At 43.7% G+C, this 21,551-nt stretch overlaps 2 protein-coding genes across 12 annotated transcripts in view; one reads left to right on the top strand and one right to left on the bottom strand.

The window, feature by feature from the left end:
• Positions 1-1,289: 1,289 nt before the first annotated feature.
• On the top strand, positions 1,290-6,151 carry LOC144507863 (electron transfer flavoprotein regulatory factor 1-like). Its single transcript, XM_078235282.1, has 2 exons — positions 1,290-1,377; positions 5,382-6,151. Exons 1-2 carry the CDS (start codon positions 1,333-1,335, stop codon positions 5,592-5,594), a joined length of 258 nt encoding a protein of 85 aa, XP_078091408.1. The 5' UTR covers positions 1,290-1,332; the 3' UTR covers positions 5,595-6,151.
• Positions 6,152-8,042: 1,891 nt separating this feature from the next.
• The window catches only part of LOC144507861 (uncharacterized), a 40,729-nt gene continuing 27,220 nt past the window's right edge, over positions 8,043-21,551 (bottom strand). For 9 of the 11 annotated variants that reach the window (XM_078235271.1, XM_078235276.1, XM_078235274.1 and 6 more), the window contains 6 exons: positions 21,453-21,506; positions 17,061-17,256; positions 13,765-13,850; positions 13,444-13,565; positions 10,844-10,943; positions 8,043-9,474 (listed from right to left, as the gene is read on the bottom strand). In XM_078235271.1, the coding sequence (XP_078091397.1) occupies positions 9,421-9,474; positions 10,844-10,943; positions 13,444-13,565; positions 13,765-13,850; positions 17,061-17,256; positions 21,453-21,506 (612 nt within the window). In that variant the 3' untranslated portion in view covers positions 8,043-9,420. Of the gene's footprint in view, positions 9,475-10,843; positions 10,944-13,443; positions 13,566-13,764; positions 13,851-17,047; positions 17,257-21,452; positions 21,507-21,551 lie in introns of all 11 variants that reach the window. The other 2 variants (XM_078235270.1, XM_078235278.1) reach the window with 1 other exon arrangement.

Here is a 21,551-nt window from a genome sequence, read left to right as displayed (position 1 = left end):
CCCGTCCCAGCACCCCTCCCCCCCGTCCCATCACCCCACCCCCAGCACCCCTCCCCCCCCGCCCCCAGCACCCCTCCCCCCCCGCCCCCAGCACTCCTCCCGCCCCCAGCGCCCCTCCCACCCCCGCCCCCAGCGCCCCTCCCACCCCCGCCCCCCGCCCCTCCCACCCCGCCCCCAGCGCCCCTCCCACCCCCGCCCCCAGCGCCCCTCCCACCCCCGCCCCCAGCGCCCCTCCCACCCCCGCCCCAGCGCCCCTCCCACCCCCGCCCCCAGCGCCCCTCCCACCCCCGCCCCCAGCGCCCCTCCCACCCCCGCCCCCAGCGCCCCTCCCCACCCCCGCCCCCAGCGCCCCTCCCACCCCCGCCCCCAGCGCCCCTCACACCCCCGCCCCCCGCGCCCCTACCAGCCCGCCCCCAGCGCCCCTCCCGCCCCCAGCACCCCTCCCACCCCTGGCCCCAGGGCCCCTCCCACCCCCAGCACACCTCCCACCCCCAGCGCCCCTCCCAGCACCCCTCCCACCCCCAGTGCCCCTCCCACCCCCAGTGCCCCGCCACCAGCGCCCCTACCACCCCCGCCCCCAGCACCCCTCCACCCCCGCCCCCAGCACCCCTCCCACCCCAGGGCCCCTCCCACTCCCAGCGCCCCTCCCACCACCAGTGCCCCTCCCACCCCCGCCACCAGCGCCCCTCCCACCCCAGTCGCCAGCGCCCCTCCCACCCCCGCCCCTGTCCCCTCCCTTTTTTTAACTCTCTAAGTTTCTTTAACTCTCGACTTTGTTTCTGAACTCATGAAAATCAAAAAGCAAGATAATTAAAATAGGGTGGGTTAAGAATGGTCCAGTCAGACAATTGCACATGGTTGCTGGCGAAACAAGTGAATCTTGCATTTATTTATGCGGTACTTGTTGCAGCCAGTAAACTGATTTTGAATTGGAGTCACCATTCGTCTCTGTTGGGAAAACACAGTAGCCAATTTTCACTCTGCGAGATGCCAAAAGCAGCAAGGAGATGAATGACTTCCTGTTGGCCAGAACTTCCCTGGTTGTCAAAATAGCCCCATGGAATCTTTGCCATCCACCTGAGCAGCAGACAGAGCCTAGCATCTCTTTGGAAAGACAGCATCTTTGACCGTGTCACATTCCCTCACTATTCGCACTGAAGTGTCAGCCCAGATTCTGTGCTTTAGTCCTGGAGCTGGGCTTGAACTCATCATCTCCTGAGGAAAGCCTGCTACCACTGAGCCAAAGCAGTCATTTAATGTGCCTAAATCTGAGTCCTTTTTGTTTTGTTACAGTAACAGTGAAAGACTGGATGGAAAAGCTTTCGTTTGAACATGGCAAATCCTTTAAGAAGTGAAGTAATAAAACTGTATAAAAATGTAAGTTTTTGGTCACCAGTTGTTTGGCTATGAATTTACAGTAATGATTCAACAGGTAAACTCAATGCTCAATCTGGGACTATACCATCAGACAGGAAATTTCCAGATCAAATGCATTCATGTGTAACCCAGCATTAGCGAGAGTTGTAATCGGTACACTGCAATTAGCCTCAACTTCCTTGGGTCAGGGTGGGGAGAGCACAGAATCGAATGCATTGCTCATTCTCACTTAGTTGTGGAAGTGTCATCATTGTCCAGTCATCATTGTGGACACTATGGATAATTATTGTAAGAGTAATTAGACCCAACTGATTTCCCCAACCCTTTCCTAAGATAGGGAGAAACCAATCTTATTGGCAGAAGGATCAAGATCTATGGGATACTGATTTACACCAAAGGCGAAAGAACCAAAAGCAACATGAAAAACATTTTTAAGCAGTGAGTGGTTAGGATCTGGAATGCACTGTCTGAGAGTGTGGTGGAGACAGATTCACACAGTGAGTGGTTAGGGTCTGGAATGTACTGTCTGAGAGTGTGGTGGAGACAGATTCACACAGTGAGTGGTTAGGGTCTGGAATGTACTGTCTGAGAGTGTGGTGGAGACAGATTCACACTGAGTGGTTAGGGTCTGGAATGCACTGTCTGAGAGTGTGGTGGAGACAGATTCACACAGTGAGTGGTTAGGATCTGGAATGTACTGTCTGAGAGTGTGGTGGAGACAGATTCACACTGAGTGGTTAGGGTCTGGAATGCACTGTCTGAGAGTGTGGTGGAGACAGATTCACACAGTGAGTGGTTAGGATCTGGAATGCACTGTCTGAGAGTGTGGTGGAGACAGATTCACACAGCGAGTGGTTAGGGTCTGGAATGCACTGTCTGAGAGTGTGGTGGAGACAGATTCACACAGCGAGTGGTTAGGATCTGGAATGCACTGTCTGAGAGTGTGGTGGAGACAGATTCACACAGCGAGTGGTTAGGGTCTGGAATGCACCGAGCATGACAGTAAAATTCGATCATGGCTTTCAAAAGAGAATTGGATAATAAATTGTAGGATCATGGGGAAAAGGACAGGAAAGTGGGATAAGCCGAATTGCTCTTACAGTCAGTTGACAGGAACACAACAGCGAAATGACCTCCCATTCTGCATCTATTCTGAATGATTGTTGGGATCAGCTGTAAGTAGTTGCAATCTTAAAAAAAAACAAGGTATTGTCAGTGTGTGATAGGAGCTCAGCTCAGACCCCCCCAACTGGGTAGCTACAATAATGGTCAGAAGACTTGAGGTCAATAGAGACTTTAAGAATAAAATACTAATTTTGATGTTAATGTTGTTATTGTGGTGGTATACAGTTCTTTCAAGGTGTTAATAGGGACTGGGTAGGGGGAGGGGAAAGCCAATGACAAAGCCATTATAACAGTCACATTCCATTACTTGTCTCTTCCTGTTTAGATCAGTTGGCAGTTTGAGCTACCATTACCTAATATTTATAGAAAAAATAGTATCCCAGATCCATCTATCTTCAGATGCTTCATCAATCTCCTTCCCTCCCCATCAGATCGGAAGTGGAGCTGCGCTTGCATGTTCTGATCCATTTGTAATGCCACAGACAATGTTGCCCATATCCAGTGAGACCTGGACAAAACCCTGGCTTTGACGGATGTTGTAGGGAATATTCACCAAAAATGGCATTCTCCAACAAAGGAATTAATTTTCAGTAGCATCATCCTGGGGGTTGCCATTGACCAGAAACTTAACTGGACCAGCCACATAAATGTTCTGACTATGAGAGCAAGTCTGAGGCCAGTTCTTCTGTCTTACCTTCAGACTCCCCAAAGCACAAGTCAGCGTCTATTTGAATACTCTCCAATTACCTGAATGGATGAAGCTGTAACAATAATCACCATCTGGGGCAAAGGATGCACTGAAGCAGCTCATTATCATGTTTTTTTTAGTTCATGTGTGGGACACAGGCGTAGGTGGGACACAGGCGTAGGTGGCTGGCCAGCATTTATTGCCCATCCCTAGTTGCCCTTGAACTGAGTGACTTTCTAGGCATTCGAGAACAGTTGAGTCAACCACATTGCTGTGACTATGGAGTCACATGTAGGCCAGACCAGGTAAGGACAGCAGCTTTCCTTCCCTAAAGGACATTAGTGAACTAGCTGGCTTTTTCCGACAATCCACAATAGTTTCATGGTCCAGATATTTTTATTGAATTCAAATTCCATTACCTGCCATGGTGGGATTTGAACCTGGGTCCCCAGAACATTGGCTGAGTTTCTGGATTAATAGTCTAGCGATAATACCACTCAGCTGTCACCTTCCCTTCTGAAGAGTAATTCAACTCTATGTTCACTTTCTTCCCAGATGCTGCCAGACTTGCTGAGTTTTTCCACTCATTGCTTATTTGATAGCAACCCCAAATCTACTGCCTTCCCCAAACAAAGACAATAAATACACGGAACACCATCAGTTCTTAAGTTTCTTAAGGGACAAAAGGTGATATGATCGTTGAGCACAGAATATCCTTAAGAATGACAACTATCTTCTGTGTAGTACCTTTAACACAGAGCATCTCATGCACTCGAAAGAATGGACAGCAGTGGTAGGAAAACTGGCTGAAAACGTGGTTAAAAGTATTTTTGGGAGGCTGGGTAAGAAAGGAAGAGGAAAAGATCTCGGGACAAAGCTCCCAAAGTTGAGACCAAGGCTTTTCTGCCAAGTGAAGAATGCATGGAGAGTCAGGCAAAGGTGGAAGTATGCAGTATTAGTGGAGAGGATATGGGATTTAAAACCCTGCTGCAGAGTCGAACTGAATGCTAAAAAGTGTGTGCCATCTGATTCAAGCTGAGTGAACAATTGGGGAGGAGGAGTTACATGTGAACATTCTAACAGACAGGAAAAAGTCTGCCTGCACAGTTGTGATCCTTGTGTGTGTCAATGCATATGTTCATCACTCCACCTAAAACCATGTGATTTATTGGAGGAAAGGAAAAACTTCAGACCAATTGGGAAGAGGGGTTTGTTAAATTCATCTGATTCTCCTCTTCCCCTACTTGAGCACCTGATACCATTCCAGGAGATCACTGACCCTGAATATTACAATGTTTTCCTTTTGTACGAGGTGATTGCTGCCACAGAATTCAGTGAAACATTGTCCACTTCACAAGCAATCATCCTGTTCTAAAGGGCTCATATTTTTTGGGAAAATGACTAGCTCCTGACAGCAAACACAGATCCTAAAATCCCCACAGTGCAGGAGGCCATTTGGCCCATTGAGTCTGCACTGACAACAATCCGACCTAAGCCTTATCCCTCTAACCCCATGTATTTTCCCTGCGAGTCCCCCTGACATTAAGAGGCAATTTAGCATAGCCATTAAACCTAACCCCCACATCTTTGGAGTGTAGGAGGAAACCGGAGCACCCAGAGGAAACCCAGGCAGATACTGAGAACGTGCAAAATCCATGGTGACCCAAGCCAGGAATCGAACCCTGGTTCCGGGCTCTGAGGCAGCAGTGTTAATCACTGCCTCCATGCTGCTTGGATCTAGTCTTTTCCAATGAGATTAACTGGGAAAAACCATCAACTAGAACAAAGTTTATTCCCTTTATCATCTCATAAATGCAATCAAATCACTCCCACATACAACCATAGAATCCCTACAGTGCAGAAAGAGGCCATTTGGCCCATCTAGGTCTGCATGGACTCTCAAAGAGCATCCCACCTCTGCCCTAGCCCCATTAATATCATTAGTGTTAATGTAAGCCTTACTTGTGACTAATAAACTTTACACATCTTTAGACACAATTTTAGCATAGCCAATCCACCTAACCTGCACATATTTGGAGTTTGGAAGAAAATTCGCTGTTCTTCCAGTTAAAAAGAAGAACAGAAGAAGCTGGAAAAAAAAACACAGCTCACTGAAGGGAAGAGTACATAATGAAGGATGGTTTATTTCTGTTAATCCCTTGACTAAAAGATGAACATTTTTGTCTTAAAGTTGCTGTACCTTGGCAGAGAATATCCAAAAGGAGAAGACTACTTCAAGGATCGTCTTAAAAAGACTTTCATTAAAAACAAAGACGTTACAGATCCTGAGCAAATCAAGGCATTAATAGCTCGGGGACAGTTTGTGATAAAGGAACTGGAGGCATTGTATTATCTTAGGAAGTACAGAGCTATGAAACAACGTTATTATGAGGAGAATGAATGATCTCATGACTTAACACCTCAAGACATGCAGAATGTATCTTTGCATACCACTGGTATGCATCCAACTGTGCTTCTCAATTGTATAATGCTCTTATTTAAATAAGCTAATTAAGAATCAAGAGCCCAGTGGTGCAATGCTTCAAAATTAAAACTACATCCTTGGATTACAAGAATGAATGCCTGTTCAGTGTTCAACCAGATCGTGGCATGTCAACAAGCTTTCACCTGTATGGGCCTGATCTGTGTGGAACCTGCTGAATCATTAATTGTAGCTAATTGATAGATGCTTTTCAAAATCTGATCCAAGAATGTTGGCCTTAGATGCAGATTATTGCTGCCTGATTATGTGACATGATCGTATTAATTCTATTGATCTCAATTTATCGAGGTAAACCAGTTTAAAAGTGCCTGTCAGATTACTAATGCACAAGATTACAAATAACTCGATACTAATGAGTGTCAAGTGTGTAACACACAAAAGCTGCTGCAGTTAAGACTACTGGAATATGTGCAGTACTTGTCAATAAAACACTGATGCAAAGGAGTTTGTGGACACAATACACAATAGATGTTTTCTGTCTTCATTTGTAAAAGGTAAAGTCACCATAGTCCCAGCTGACTATAGGTTGAGTCTGGTGGTGATTTAACCTGAGGATCACAGCTTAGGTGAGAGACAAGGTTCATGAATAACCTCAGCTGGAATTGAACTGCACTGTTGGCATTGCTCTGCATCTCTAACCAGTTGTCCAGCCAACTGAGCTAAACCAATCCCCATTCATGTGTAGACCAGTGTTAAAGTAACCAACTTACTCTTAATGTTCAATCATAAATTAATTTCTCAAATTCAATGATTGAATTTTTAAAAATTTCCACAACCTCAAGAATTTCTAAACTTTGTAACTCAGCTAGTAGCAATATTAAAACCTTTTCCTTGTATACACCTTTCACCATGACAAGTTATTTCCATATTGCAAGCATTAACAGCACACGTATAAATTGTTACTACACCCCCCAAGGTACGGTGGCACAGTGGTTAGCACTGCTGCCTCACAGCACCAGAGACGCAGGTTTGATTCCCAGCTCGGGTCACTGTATGGAGTCTGCACATTCTCCCAGTGTCTGCATGGGTTTCCTCCTGGTGGTCCTCCCAGTCCAAAAGATATGCTGGTTAGGTGCATTGGCTATGCTAAATTCTCCCTCAGTGTACCCGAATAGGTGCCCGAGTGTGATGACGAGGGGATTTTCACAGTAACTTCATTGCAGTGTTAATGCAAGCCTACTGTGACACTAATAAATAAACTTTAAAAGGAAACTCAAGGTAAGCCAGCTAGTTCTGTTGCTTTCTTTCATATGTCAGTCTTGATTCAGTGGTACTGTTCACCCCTCTAATTCAGGAGGCTGTGGGTCACTCCAATCTGCGCAAAAGCCAAACTGAGAGTATATTGCATCAGAGACATGGAGCTCACAGTTGTCTTCTGGTCTTGGCCAACATTTATTTCTCAGTCAAGATCACAAGTAGATAGATTTTCCAGTCATTATCTCCTTGCCACTTGTGGGATTTTGCAGTGTGGAAGTTCGATGCCACATTTCCTTTCTACAGGTAATTCATTCAGGTACTTTGGGGTACATTAGGATTGTGAAAGGCATTATACAAATGTAAGCCTTTAATTTTTAATGAAAAGTTAATTAGGTCATTTTTGGTACGCTAGAACAGGGGTGGGGGAAGCCAAATCCCAGGAATCAGCCTGGCAAACACTGAATTGCCTCCATTCCAAGTACATTGCTCCTTAAGCAAGGTTGGGGAAACTACACAGTACTCCAGCTGCAGTCTCACCAATGCCTTGCACAGCTGTAGCCTGACTTCCCTATTTGTATATTCCATTTCCCTTCTAATAAAGGCTAATGTTTCATTTGTCTTCCTAATTACAAACTTTGATCAATGTGTAAAAGCAGGGAAGTCATAGAATCATAGAAACCCTACAGTGCAGAAAGAGGCCATTTGGCCCATCGAGTCTGCACCAACCACAATCCCACCCAGGCCCTACCCCCATATCCCTACACATTTACCCACTAATCCCTCTAACCTACACATCTCAGGACACTAAGGGGCAATTTTTCTATCTGGACTCAACTTGGAAAATGACATCATGATCTGCCTCCTGTCACTGGGAAAGTTGTTAGAATCTACAATTAAGGTGTTTGACCTATGGTTTCCTTCTTCCTTGTCCAAATGATGGTTGTAATCCATTTGAGACTTTGCCAGAATCTAGGAAATTTTGGCAGATCAACTAATGCATCCTCAATCTCTGTCACCAGAGACAGTTCTTTCAAGACCTTAGGATGAAGGTTTAGAAACTTGACAGCCTTTCAGTGCATCAGTTTTCTTACCATTTTCCCCCTGGAATTGTGACAATTACATTCATTAGCAATAAAAGACAAAACAAGCAAATTGTATTGACATGTTTTAATCAAATTAAGCATTAGGTTCAAAACAAGTTCTGATGTGTACACATTTCAACTCAAACAAAACATTACCAAGTACGTACATCAAGCTATTATAATGCTTGATAATAATGAGGATCCTTGGTACATAAAAATGACAAAAACAAAAAATATTAGGCATTTTCAACTTCTGCCCCACACGCATTTGCAAGCCCATCCCACACACTATTTATTCAAAGCATCATGCCCCCTCCTGATCCAGTTCAGTATGGTATGAAATATTGTTGGCTCATGATAGTGCTGTTCTTAAGAACTGGTTCACAGGCTGGTAAAATAAACACTGAAATTGTACAGAATACAAAGTTGGTGAATGTGTAACTATATTTCAGTTTACATGCTCAAGATGCTGAAACTGGTGAATTACAGAAAACTGCAGCAAAACCACATCAATTTATGAAGCCACCCCTTTCTAATATTGGGTAGCTTCACAAACTGCAAACAACCCCCCCCCCCCCCCACCATTTACTCAAGTCCAACATAAATACCAATTATATATTAAATAATCTTACAATTTTTTTCAAATTGCAAATAAGGATAAGCTTTTTGGTTTGTTAAAGAATTGGTTTAAAAAGTAGCCAGCACCCACTAGGGTAGGGGGCAGGGGTCCCATACTAGATAAGGCTCCTGTGCATTCATCAATACAAGATTAGTTACAAAGGTACACAGAACTAGTCCAGGGCAACTTCAAAGACACTGTTCTGAGGATCTATTTGGTTTTTAATTAAATACCTTGGTCCTCATGATAGTTAAGTAACCCACAGAACTGTTAACGCTAGTCCTATCCTCGCCTACATTGAGTGTTCAATTGCATAATGGTCAGAATTTACATGGCAGTGAATTTACATTCACTGCAACTTGGAAGTTCCCTTTTGTCAATTGCAGACAATGAGACCATGGTTCATTAAACCCCTAGTTTGATAGTCTGTTGGAAACAAAAGCACAACATATTGTTCATTCCAGGCAGTCACTTTACTTCCATTAGATTGATGCATCTAAATTAAACATTATGGTCTGTTCATAAATTAGATGGAAGAGCTGTAACATCCACCCATATCATGGAAATTTCTAATTAAACAGTTATAAAATACTCAGTGCAGCTACTTTTACACAGCAAGTAAAAATGTTTAAAATACAAAACAATAAGCTTTCTTTTGGTCTTTTGTTTTGAAACATGTTCAAAGATGAGTTCCTAAATAATACACAATTCTCCTGAGAAGTCCTTTATTATGCAGAAATAAGTCATGTAAACGTGTTTTTATCCATGGCACAACTGAACACATCACAGTTAAATAATCTATTGCACTAACGCGTGGCTCTTTCGGTCATCAAGGTGTATCCAAATTCACATCAACTCTGCAGATTGGGCAACTGGAATTTCCCTGTAGGATAGAAACTGGAATTAACGATCTTAGCACTGAATTGGTGTTGCCACCAACTATTAGTACCAGTAGGCTGCAGAATACCCATCAAGGCAACAGATGGGGATAGGGGTTTTAAGATGTTTCTTGCACTCATTAGACCTTAAATTGCTGCTCTAATAGAAAATTAAATTGATAATTTACCATTAAATCTCCAATGCATTAATAAAAATTTATACAAAATGAGGGGGACGTGGGGAATTTCACCATACCAAGAACATCACATTTGGGACTTAATGCATGTTACATGCTAAATGGATGTCAGATACAATACACGTGCAATCCTGAAACCCATTCTAAACAGCAACAGAAACAAGGTGTTGCAAAGTTAGAATTGTTTGCAGTCCTGGGGGGGGGGGGGGGAGGAAGATATTCTGTAGAAATTTGGACGTTTTTACTTCATAAGACAGGAGAGAAAAGCATTGACAAAGTTACCACCCTGAGCTCTCAGCATCAGTCAATGGCCAACTCAGGCCACGTGGCAAGGCATGATTTGTTAATGAAACCATTCTAAGAATGAATACTCATTACCAATGGCAATGATCAAGTGACTGAAGCAATCACAAAACTATATTTAAAAATAAAATTTAAAGCATTTGAAAAGTCATCTAGTATAGAATCCCTTCAGTGCAGAAAGAGGCCATTTGGCCCATCGAGTCCGCACCGACCACAATCCCACCCAGGCCCTACTCCCTTATCCCTACATATTTACCCGCTAATCCCTCTAAACTACGCATCTCAGGACATTAAGGGGCAATTTTAGCATGGCCAATCAACCTAACCTGCACATCTTTGGACTGTGGGAGGAAACCGGAGCACCTGGAGGAAACCCACGCAGACACGAGGAGGATGTGCAAACTCCACACAGACAGTGACCCAAGTCGGGAATCGAACCCAGGACCCTGGAGCTGTGAAGCAGCAGTGCTAACCACTGTGCTACCGCGCCGCCATCTAGATGAGAGCTTGTGTCCCCAAATTTTTAAACACACATTTAATGAAATTCTAAATAAACTAAATTTCTCCTAGATTACCCAGACTGTGTCCAGTTTTCCCCCATTGATTTTATGAAAACACATTTGTTCTGGCAGTAGCTGACATAGTAATCTTCTATTTGCAATTACCAATGCAATAAACAAAATGCTTTGCAAATACAATGTCTTGTAGACTTGGGAGATCTAATGCTTTCTTTTCCCTGTTACTATGTTGTACTTGACCCCAATGAATCCTATCTTGACCCAGCCATCAGCACCATTCTGAATGATGCAGAAATTTCTGAAACTGTCAAGCACTTGAGCAGAATAACTATCACATTTCCTTTGCTAACGCATACCTTTAACCAGCGATCAATACACTGGCTGTGATAGTCATGAAGACATGGTAAGATCCTCAATTTTTCTCTTGGCACGTAGTCATTGAAGCAGATATAACACCTAAGTGAGATTAGAAGAATGTGATGCACATTTGACTGTCAAATGAAAAATTACATTTTGTAACTTTTTTTTTTGCAGGCAAAAGCACAAGCCTAGCCAATAGAAAATCACAAACAAATCAGGTAAATGCCAGAGAGATTATTTTGGGAGGCTGCAGGAACTGAGTTGTGGGTGGTATCTATACAAGTTCAAGTAGTTTGGATTTGGTGCTCAGTAATGCTGCCAATTTGCAGTAAGCAAGACTCCCACGAACAGTACCAGATGATCCATAGACTTAATGGTGACAGTGATAATATTGTCACGGACAAAAATCTGCTTTTGTTCAAAGAGAACAGGGGGCAGATTGTTCTGCCAAGGTCAGATGCCAGTTGGAGGAGATTTCCAGATGCCAAGTAGCAGCTTGTACTAATGTTAGGCATCTCTGGCATAGTTGGCAGAGCTCATTAATCAAGATTGGACATCATGCTCCAGTGTAATCCTCAACATTCACTCGAGACAGTCGAACAGGGAAATATGGTCCAAGCTCACCACCTCATTTAAAGCATATGAGCAGACCGGGAAAAGGAAAGTGACCAGAGTGACAGACATCTCAATGAATAAGATGCCGGTAAAGGACATGTCAGAAGTTGTTTTTTTTGGTGGGGGGGATGAAAAAAAAGTTTTCTGCGCATAGTAAACAAAACAATAAAAATCATAAAATCTCTACAATGCAGAAGGAGGCCATTCAGCCCATCGAGTCTGCACCGACCACAATCCCACCCAGGCCCTATCCCCATAATCCACATATTTACCCTAGCTCGTCTCCCTGACACTAAGGGGCAATTTAGCATGGCCAATCCACCTAACCCACACATTTTTGGACTGTGGGAGGAAACCCATGCAGACTTGGGGAGAATTTGCAAACTCCCCAGACAGTGGCCCAAGCTGGGAATCGAACCCAGGTCCCTGGTGCTGAGGCAGCAGTGCTAACCACTGTGCCATCATGCCATTAATATTAGGACAAGTTTAAAAAACAATTGATGGTCAAAAAAATATTTAGATTTGTTTATATGCTTAAATGAAGTGGGAGATAAATAGTCAAAGTTTTTTTCTTTAAATGAATGGGATGGAGTAAAATAATTGCAGTGCTACACATCTTAAAACCATGTTCAGGAAGACAATGATAAAACCAATTATTTTTTTAGTAAGAGTCACAGGATAGCCCAAAGAATTTGGGCTACAAATTGAATGAATGCGGATCATAAAAAAGAATCCATAAACAGAAATGATGAATAGGGCATAGGCTAATGACATTAGCATAGACTAATCACATGCACATGTGAACCATAAGACTTGTAACTTGGCAGCTTTCAGTAATCTCTCTAGTGTCTACCAGCTCATGAATGAACTACAATTGCTTAATTCAGTTTATGACAGCACATTCACTTCCTCTGGTGTACAATCTAGCACAGTAAGAGTTTTAACAACACCAGGTTAAAGTCCAACAGGTTTATTTGGTAGCAAATACCATTAGCTTTCGGAGCGCTGCTCCTTCGTCAGATGGAGTGGAAATGTTTGACAGGTTTGAGAGCACATTTCCACTCCATCTGACGAAGGAGCAGCGCTCCAAAAGCTAATGGTGTTTGCTACCAAATAAACCTGTTGGACTTTAACCTGGCATTGTTAAAACTCTTACTGTGTTCACCCCAGTCCAACACCGGCATCTCCACATCATGAGTACAATCTACCAACACGTCACAGCAGACCAGAGTTTGACTAATAATCTGTGCACCCCACTATAAATAGGGTATTTCTTGGAGGGCAAGGAAAAATGTTACTACTGCTTGGCAAATTGATAACAAGGAGGCGCAAACTTCAGGGTCAAGTGGAAAATGATAGATACTCTCCACACCAAACCCCATCTCTCTCCAAAAGATTAGAACATGGAAATACTTCACTACAAATTACCCTATTGATACAGGTAACTATTTAAAATGTTGGAGGAAGACAAAAAACATTCAGCTTCAGCTGAAGAGCTAGTGTATGAGCAGAGATGACTTGTGCTCCCAACTCTTGAAAGTATTAAGACTTGAGCCCACCTGACAAGGAAAGGAGGCCAATTTTTAAAAAAACTAGTACATAAGCAGACAAAGGAAATGCTTTTATGCGAAGATGTCTGTGCCTCAAACTGGCTTTAAAATGATGAACATGAATCATCATAGAAAAAATGCATTTTAATGCAATCAGCTTTGCCCATACTGCTGCTTGTTTTCAGTTGAGACAAGTCTGCTAGAAACGCGGTTTGCCCAAGTTTAAGGGATGGTCAGTGACTTGGAGCACAGTAGAACACTTAGAGGTTAGAAACCCGGCTGTGTAAATCAGTGCTGCATGCCACCCAAGTACCAGTTACCATCCACTTTACTCCTAGTTGGTTCCAACATTTTTATAACAAACCAAAGTTTCATTCCAAATACTGGTATGAAAGTTAGGCCAAGAAAAAAAAAAGCAGGGCTTTACTTACTGTGTCTTCCCTGCAGCATGTTCAGGGTCAAATAACTTGGCAGGTAAACAGTTAATCTCAGCACTGCTGAGTTTTCTCTGCACTACAGCTGAACCCTGTCTTTCTTCAAAAGCTAAGAGTTCCTGCATTAGAAAAAAAGTAATTTTTAAAGGCAGCTGCTCAAACTAGACCAAAAAAACTACAGGTTTACAAAAACATTCAACAATGCTGGACGCCATGTGTTCTATTCAATTTTTCTTGATAAGTAAATTAACAACACCAGTTTCAAGTCCTCCAACATTGCACATTTTTCTTTGCTGCATAGTTGGTTTATCTACTCACCTCATAGTCATTACCATCATTTACACTTTCATCCACGTAGAAGGAACTATTCCGGTGCCGGCTGCGTCTCCTCCTCCTCCTCCTAACTAAACATTGGAAACAATTAAAGATTAAGTTGCTTGGATTACAAAAGGAGCAAATTATGAACAGCAATTCTACATCTCTTAAAACAAGAGATCTAAACGTTTTAGATTAACATGGCCAAAATAGAAGCAAACAAATTTTGCTGGAGCAAACAAGGCAAATGCTGGAAAATCTCAGCAGGTCTGACAACATCTCTGGAGAGAGAATAGAGTCAACATTGAGTCTGGATGACTGTAAATGCTAATGCTGTTCTCTCTCCATAGACGCCGTCAGACCTGGTGAGATTTTTCAGCAGTTCTGCTTGTTTTAGATTCCAGCATCTGCTCTAATTTGTTTTTAATCAAAGGTTTTTAAAGAGGTTCAGAGCATAAAATATTCTTGTAAGACTGTCTGGTGCTGGTCACCACATTACTAAATGTTAGCAAGAAAACCTTTAAAACCATAAAATGCAAAAGTTTATGGATATCACCAAGTTAAAATGGAGATTAAAACAGAATGGGTGGCACGTTGGCAGTGGTTAGCACTGCTGCCTCACAGCACCAGGAACCCACGTTCATTTCCGGCCTCAGGTTCATGTCTGTGCAGAGTTTGCACGTTCTTCCATTGTCTGCGTGGGTTTCCTCCGGTCTCCTCCCGCAGTCCAAACATGTGCAGATTAGATAGATTGGCCATGATAAATTGACCCTAGTATCAGGGGATTAGCAGGGTAAATGTGTGGAGTTACAGGAATAGGGTCTGGGTGGGATTGTGGTCGGTGCAGACTTAATGGGCCGAATGGCCTCCTTCTGTACTACAGGGATTCTATGATTATATGAGAATGGTTCAAATTAATCTAATGTCAGGCAATACAGATTGGTCAAGTGAAAGAGATTTTAATGGCAACAAAAGTCAAGAAATTAACTAGATGGTCACCCTAGGTGAATGGTTCAAACAGGCTGAACTTTGCCTTGTGTATATATGGGATGAGGTTACAAGTTTGTACAGGATGAGGGGGTCCATAAGACCATAAGACATAGGAGCGGAAGTAAGGCCATTCGGCCCATCGAGTCCACTCCACCATTCAATCATGGTTGATTTTAACTCCATTTACCCGCTCTCTCCCCATAGCCCTTAATTCCTCGAGAAATCAAGAATTTATCAATTTATCACATGACACCAGGTTATAGTCCAACAGGTTTATTTGAAATCACAAATAAACCTGTTGGGCTACAACCTGGTATTATGTGACCTCTCATTTTGTCCCACGCCGGTATCGCCACATCAAGTTTTTACAAAGCAGCAGCTTACCACAAGTACCTCAAATCTTGGTGTGTTTGGTTAAGTGACTGGATGAAGTCACCACTGACAATGGCAAAACAAAACTGTATACAATTTATTTTAACCAAGCCCCATTGCTGCTCTATTTGGATTGAAAATACTTCAATCTAAATAGTAAGGAGTCTCAACACCAGGTTAAAGTCCAACAGGTTTTTTTTGGAATCACAAGCTTTTGGAGCACACTCCGTCAAGTGAGTGGTCCACTCACCTGATGGAGTAGTGCGCTGAAAGCTCATGATTCCAAATAAACCTGTTGGACTTTAACCTGGTGTTAAAAGACTTCTTACTGTGCCCATCCCAGCATCTCCACAATCTAAACAGGTCATTGGTTAAACCAATTGAGATTCCATGGTTGATGTCCAAGGTTTAAAGATTCTGATGAGCTCCCCAACAACCATTTCCCTTCAAAATGAAGCTTCTATACGTTGGGAAGGTGAAGTAACCTGAACAGTGGCCTGAAGACCTTGCTTTATTAAGTGATTTGTTAAACACAAATCATACTTGTGAAACAAATATGCTTAGGGCTCCATTTCAATAAATTTTAGTTCTCTCAGAAACAGGAATAGGCCATCAGCCCTTGAACTAGTTTTGCATTCACTTTGATCATAATTTGTATAACATCTCAACAACTTACTGGTCTTTGACACCCCCTGGCCAACAAGTATTAATCTTATTCAATTTCAATTGACACAGGAACCACAGCCTTTTGAGAGTGGAGGAGGAAAGAGCAATGCTCCAAATCTTCACAACTGTATGGCAATAGTGCTATCTGCTTCATTCAAGAGTCTGACTGGTAAAGTGGTGCCTCATGTATTCCAAAGGAAACATGAAATAAATGTAAACATCTTTAGTTGCCCCCAACCTTCTAAATAAGGTAATGCCAGCCATAATTTAAGATTTGGTTTTCTGGAGAATCCATGCTGTACCTGCTTCCAAGACCAATGATTCTATCTGAGATGTGCCCAATCTGAGATGTGATCAATAAGACCTAGACAATGTCTGCACTTTGCCTGATTCTGAATGTAACTTCCACTTGTCAGTCCATGACCATCTCAGAATCTAACTATCACCCCATAACATTCTAATTACATCGCTGAATCTCACTATTAATACCTTGGGAGTTATCATTGATCAGAAAGTGAACTGGACAAGCCATGTAAATAATGTGCCCAAAGGATGCATAACTCAAGTTGACTAAGGATCTTCTTAAATGCAGACCACTTCGATCACTTTGTATTCCAGTCCTAAAGATAACGTTGTCCCATACAATAGCTTCATTATGTCTATGTGGATACCCAACCCCCATTCCTAATTAAAACATCTCAAATCTAATGACTTGACAGAACTCAGGTTTTCCTACTCAATCCATTTATGCCCTGCAATTGCTCACCTTCAATAAAACTGTCTCCCAAACTTGGATATCAAGTCCCTATTCTTTTAAAGCCATCAAAATGCAAGCCAAAAGTTGAAGTCACAGTACAGATCATGGGGAAAACCTTTTGTAGCAGAGAGTACATTCTATTCATTCCCTTTTTCTGGCTCCTACCTCATGATTTCCAGTTCAATGTGCTTATATTTAAGCTATTTTCTGTGGAAGATTAAATACCTTCTGGAAGTTCCTATGGACAACATGCACAGACACTACATCTCCTCAACTAGTCAGACATTAACTACCCTTCACAAATCTATGCTGAGTAATCAGTTCATTCTTACTCAAGTGTTCAAGCAGATTCCCTCCCACCAGAGTTTTCCATCCAAGTAGTGCCTAATTCTTTAGAGTTACAAATGACTAGCAGTGCAATTTCTTCACCTGATACCGATGGAAATCAAGCCAGACATCCATTATTTTCTAAAATTCAAATCCATTGAACCATTAATACACATGCAATTCTTACCATTGGTTTCATCAAAAATTCTTTGCAGGTCATGAAGAACAGGTTCAACTACTGCTGGACTCAACGTGCCACTTCTGAATGGATACTCACTACATCCAGGCATTCCACAATACCCAATGTCTGAAGAAGCTAATAAAGCCCCATACTCTCCACACCCAGGCAATCTGCAAAATTCAGGGAAGGAGCTTTCCCTTGTCTGTAGGGAATACAAAAAGCAAAGTTACTATTAGTTTCAGATTAGGCAGGTAACCAGATAGAGGTCATTGTCCACATTGGTGCAAATGACTTAGGCAGAAAGAGCAGGGAGGTCCTGAGAGAGCAATTCAGGGAGTTGGGTAGTAGGCTGAAAAGCAGGGCCTCTAGGGTAGCGATCTCAGGACTACTCCCAATGCCACAAGCTAGCGAGGCTAGGAACAGGGAGACTGCACAGCTGAACACGTGGCTAAAGGACTGGTGCAGGAGAGAGGGTTTCGAATTCGTAGATCACTGGGAAGTCTTCAAGAGAGGATGGCACCTGTACAAGGACGGGTTGCACCTAAACTGGAAGGGTACGAATATCCTAGCTGGGAGTGTTGCTAGTGTGGTTCAGGTGGGTTTAAACTAATGTGGCAGGGGGGGTGGGAATCAGAACAATAGGTCAATAAGCATAGAGGCTGAGGACGAGGTTGGGGCCAAGACAAGGGCTATCTATGAGGAAGAGCATTCTGGGGGAGGATGACCTCAGTGGGCCTGGAGGTCTGGAGTGCATCTGCTTCAATGCAAGGAGCGTCACAGGCAAGACAGACAAGCTTAGAGCCTTAATGCTTGCGTGGAACTTGGATGTGGCTGCAGTGACGGAGACTTGGTTAAAAGGACAGGACTGGCAGCTGAATATTCCAGGGTACAAGTGTTTTAGGCGAGACAGAGGAGGGGCGAGGAGAGGTGGTGGAGTAGCAATGCTGGTTAGGGTGCATTTTACAGCGGTACAGAGGGTGGACAATATGGAAGGGTCAGGTAACGAGTCACTGTGGGTGGAGCTCAGAAACAGGAAGGGCGCAGTCACTATGCTGGGGGTATACTACAGGCCTCCCAACAGCCCACGGGAAGTAGAGGAACGGATATATGAGGAGATTCTGGACAGGTGCAGAAAAAATAAGGTTGTTGTAGTGGGAGACTTTAATTTCCCTCTCAGACTGGAAATCGCTTAGGGTTGGGGGCCTGGACGGGGAAGAATTTATAAAATGCGTACAGGAAAGTTCTTTGGAACAATATGTTGACAGTCCAACTAGAGAGGGGGCTATACTGGACCTAGTATTGGCGAATGAGCCCGGTCAGGTCAAAGTTGCAGTAGGGGAACATGTGGCAAATTGTGACCACAATTCTGTAAACTTTAGGATAGTAATGGAAAAAGATGAGTGTTGTCCTATGGGTAAGATGCTGAATTGGGGGAAGGCGAACTACAGCCGGATTAGGCAGGATTTGGTGGCTGTTGATTGGGAGAGGCTGTTCGAGGGTAAATCCACATCTGGCATGTGGGAGTCTTTTAAGGAACAGTTGATAGGACTGCAGGACAGGCATGTGCCTGTAAAGAGGAAGGATAGGAAAGGTAGGATTAGAGAGCCGTGGATAACCAGTGAAATTGTGGGTCTAATCAAAAAGAAAAAAAAAGAGGCATACATGAGGTCCAGGCAGCTAAAAACAGATGGAGCACTGGAGGAATGATGTGGAGATGCCGGCGTTGGACTGGGGTAAGCACAGTAAGAAGTCTCACAACACCAGGTTAAAGTCCAACAGGTTTATTTGGTAGCAAATACCATAAGCTTTTGGAGCAATGCTCCTTCGTCAGATGGAGTGGTCTCTGTTCTCAAACAGGGCACAGACACAGAAATCAAATTACAGAATACTGATTAGAATGCAAATCTCTACAGCCAGCCAGGTCTTAAATGTACAGACAATGTGGGTGGAGGGAGCATTCAACACAGGTTAAAGAGATGTGTGTTGTCTCCAGACAGTACAGCTTGTGAAATTGTGCAAGTCCAGGAGGCAAGCTGTGGGGGTTACTGATAATGTGACATAAATCCAACATCCCGGTTTAGACCGTCCTCATGTGTGCGGAACTTGGCTATCAGTTTCTGCTCAGTGACTCTGCGCTGTCGTCTCACGTGAGAACACCATCTACCAGGTACACGGTACCTACTCTTGCAACTCGGCCAACGTTGTCTACCTGATACGCTGCAAGAAAGGATGTCCCGAGGCATGGTACATTGGGGAAACCATGCAGACGTTACGACAACGGATGAATGAACACCGCTCAAAAATCACCAGGCAAGACTGTTCTCTTCCTGTGGGGGAGCACTTCAGCAGTCACGGGCATTCAGCCTTGGATCTTCAGGTAAGTGTTCTCCAAGGCGGCCTTCACGACACACGACTCCTCAGAGAGGAGAGAGATGCAATTGCTGGGCCTCTAACAGAAATCTTTGTCTCTTCACTGGACACAGGTGAGGTCCCAGAGGATTGGAGGATAGCAAATGTGGTCCCGTTATTGAAGAAGGGTAGCAAGGATAACCCGGGTAATTATAGGTCGGTGAGCTCGACGTCCATGGTAGGGAAATTGTTGGAGAAGATTCTTAGAGATAGGATATATGCGCATTTAGAACTGAATAATCTCATTAGCGATAGACAGCATGGTTTTGTACGAGGGAGGTCATGCCTCACAAATTTGGTTGAGTTTTTTGAGGAGGTGACAAAAACGATTGACGAAGGAAGGGCCATTGATGTCGTCTATATGGATTTTAGTAAAGCGTTTGACAAGGTCCCTCATGGCAGGCTGTGCAAAAGGTTAAATCTCATGGGATAAAAGGCGAGCTAGCTAGATGGGTGGAGAACTGGCTTAGCCATAAAAGACAGAGGGTAGCAGTGGAGGGGTCTTTTTCCGGTTGGAGGTCTGTGACTAGTGGTGTTCCACAGGGCTCTGTACTGGAACCTCTGCTGTTTGTGATATATATAAGTGATTTGGAGGAAGATGTAGCTGGTGTGATCAGTAAGTTTGCGGACGACACGAAGATTGTTGGAGTTGCGGATAGTGATGAACATTGTCAGAGAATACAGCAGGATATAGATAGGCTGGAACATTGGGCAGATAAATGGCAGATGGAATTTAACCCAGATAAATGCGAAGTGATGCATTTCGGTAGATCTAATGTAAGGGGGAGCTATACAATAAATGGCAGAATCATCAGGAGTATAGACACACAGAGGGACCTGGGTGTACAAGTCCACAGACCCTTAAAGGTGGCAGCACAGGTGGAGAGGGTGGTGAAGAAGGCATATGGCATGCTTGCCTTTATTGGACGGGGCATAGAATATAAAAGTTGGCATATGATGTTGCAGCTGTATAGAACGATGGTTAGGCCACATTTGGAATACTGCGTCCAGTTCTGGTCGCCACACTACCAGAAAGACGTGGAGGCTTTGGAGAGAGTACAGAGAAGGTTTACCAGGATGTTGCCTGGTATGAAGGGTCTTAGCTATGAGGAGAGATTGGGTAAACTGGGGTTGTTCTCCCTGGAAAGACGGAGGACGAGGGGCGACCTAATAGAGGTGTATAAAATTATGAAGGGAATAGATAGGGTGAACAGTGGGAAGATTTTTCCCAGGTCGGAGGTGACGAACACAAGGGGTCACAGGTTCAAGGTGAGGGGGGGGCAAGGTTCAACACAGATGTCAGGGGGACATATTTTACACAGAGGGTGGTGGGGGCCTGGAATGCACTGCCAAGCAAGGTGATTGAGGCGGACACGCTGGGATCGTTTAAGACTATCTAGATAGCCACATGAACAGACTGGGAATAGAGGGATACAAAAAAATGGTCTAGTGGGCACATGAGCAGCACAGGCTTGGAGGGCCAAAGGGCCTGTTCCTGTGCTGTATTGTTCTTTGTTCTATTACCAAGACCACATGTGTCCTTACAGCTGGCAAGTTCAGTTAAAGATTTCAGTTGCTTTGATTTGTCACATGTTAGTACAGTGAAAAGTATTGTTTCTTGCACACTATATAGACAAAGCATATTGTACATAAAGGAGAGGGTGTAGAATGTAGTATTATGGTCATAGCCAGGGTGTAGAAAGATGAACTTAATGGAAGAGTCTGATGGCAGCAGGGAAGAAGCTGTTCTTGAGTTGGTCGGCACACGCTCCCAGACTTCATCTTTTTTCTGATGGAAGAGAGCATGCTCAGGGTGTGTGGGGTCCTTGCTCAATATTGGATGACAGCCAGTCACCTCAGCTGTGGGCGGAACAGTATGCCAGCCAGTTACTATGGTTACCTGTTGCAGGTTGGCTGCAAGGCCAGAATTCAAGACCGACTGCTTTCAGGATGGCTGGGAGGGAAGAGATGCAATAGCAATTCACTTACTGCAGAGGCTGGTCTTGCATTTTCAGATTGATGAGCTTCCATGTCAAATTGTGCCTGCCAAAACACAGCATTTAGTTGTTAAGCTGCAGACATTTTAAG

This window comes from Mustelus asterias, chromosome 19 (genome assembly GCF_964213995.1).
Source record: "Mustelus asterias chromosome 19, sMusAst1.hap1.1, whole genome shotgun sequence".
In the NCBI taxonomy this organism is placed as follows: Eukaryota; Metazoa; Chordata; class Chondrichthyes; order Carcharhiniformes; family Triakidae; genus Mustelus; species Mustelus asterias.
The sequence above is the reverse complement of the archived record's forward strand: the minus strand, read 5'-3'. Positions and strand labels throughout refer to the sequence as shown.

What these genes read in the sequence shown, in the direction of transcription:
- LOC144507863 (XM_078235282.1), top strand. Translation starts at nt 1,333, where the DNA reads ATGGCAAATCCTTTAAGAAGTGAAGTAATAAAACTGTATAAAAAT. An exon ending in TAATAAAACTGTATAAAAAT is followed by an intron (nt 1,378 to 5,381) that starts GTAAGTTTTTGG and finishes TTTGTCTTAAAG; the next exon opens with TTGCTGTACCTTGGCAGAGA.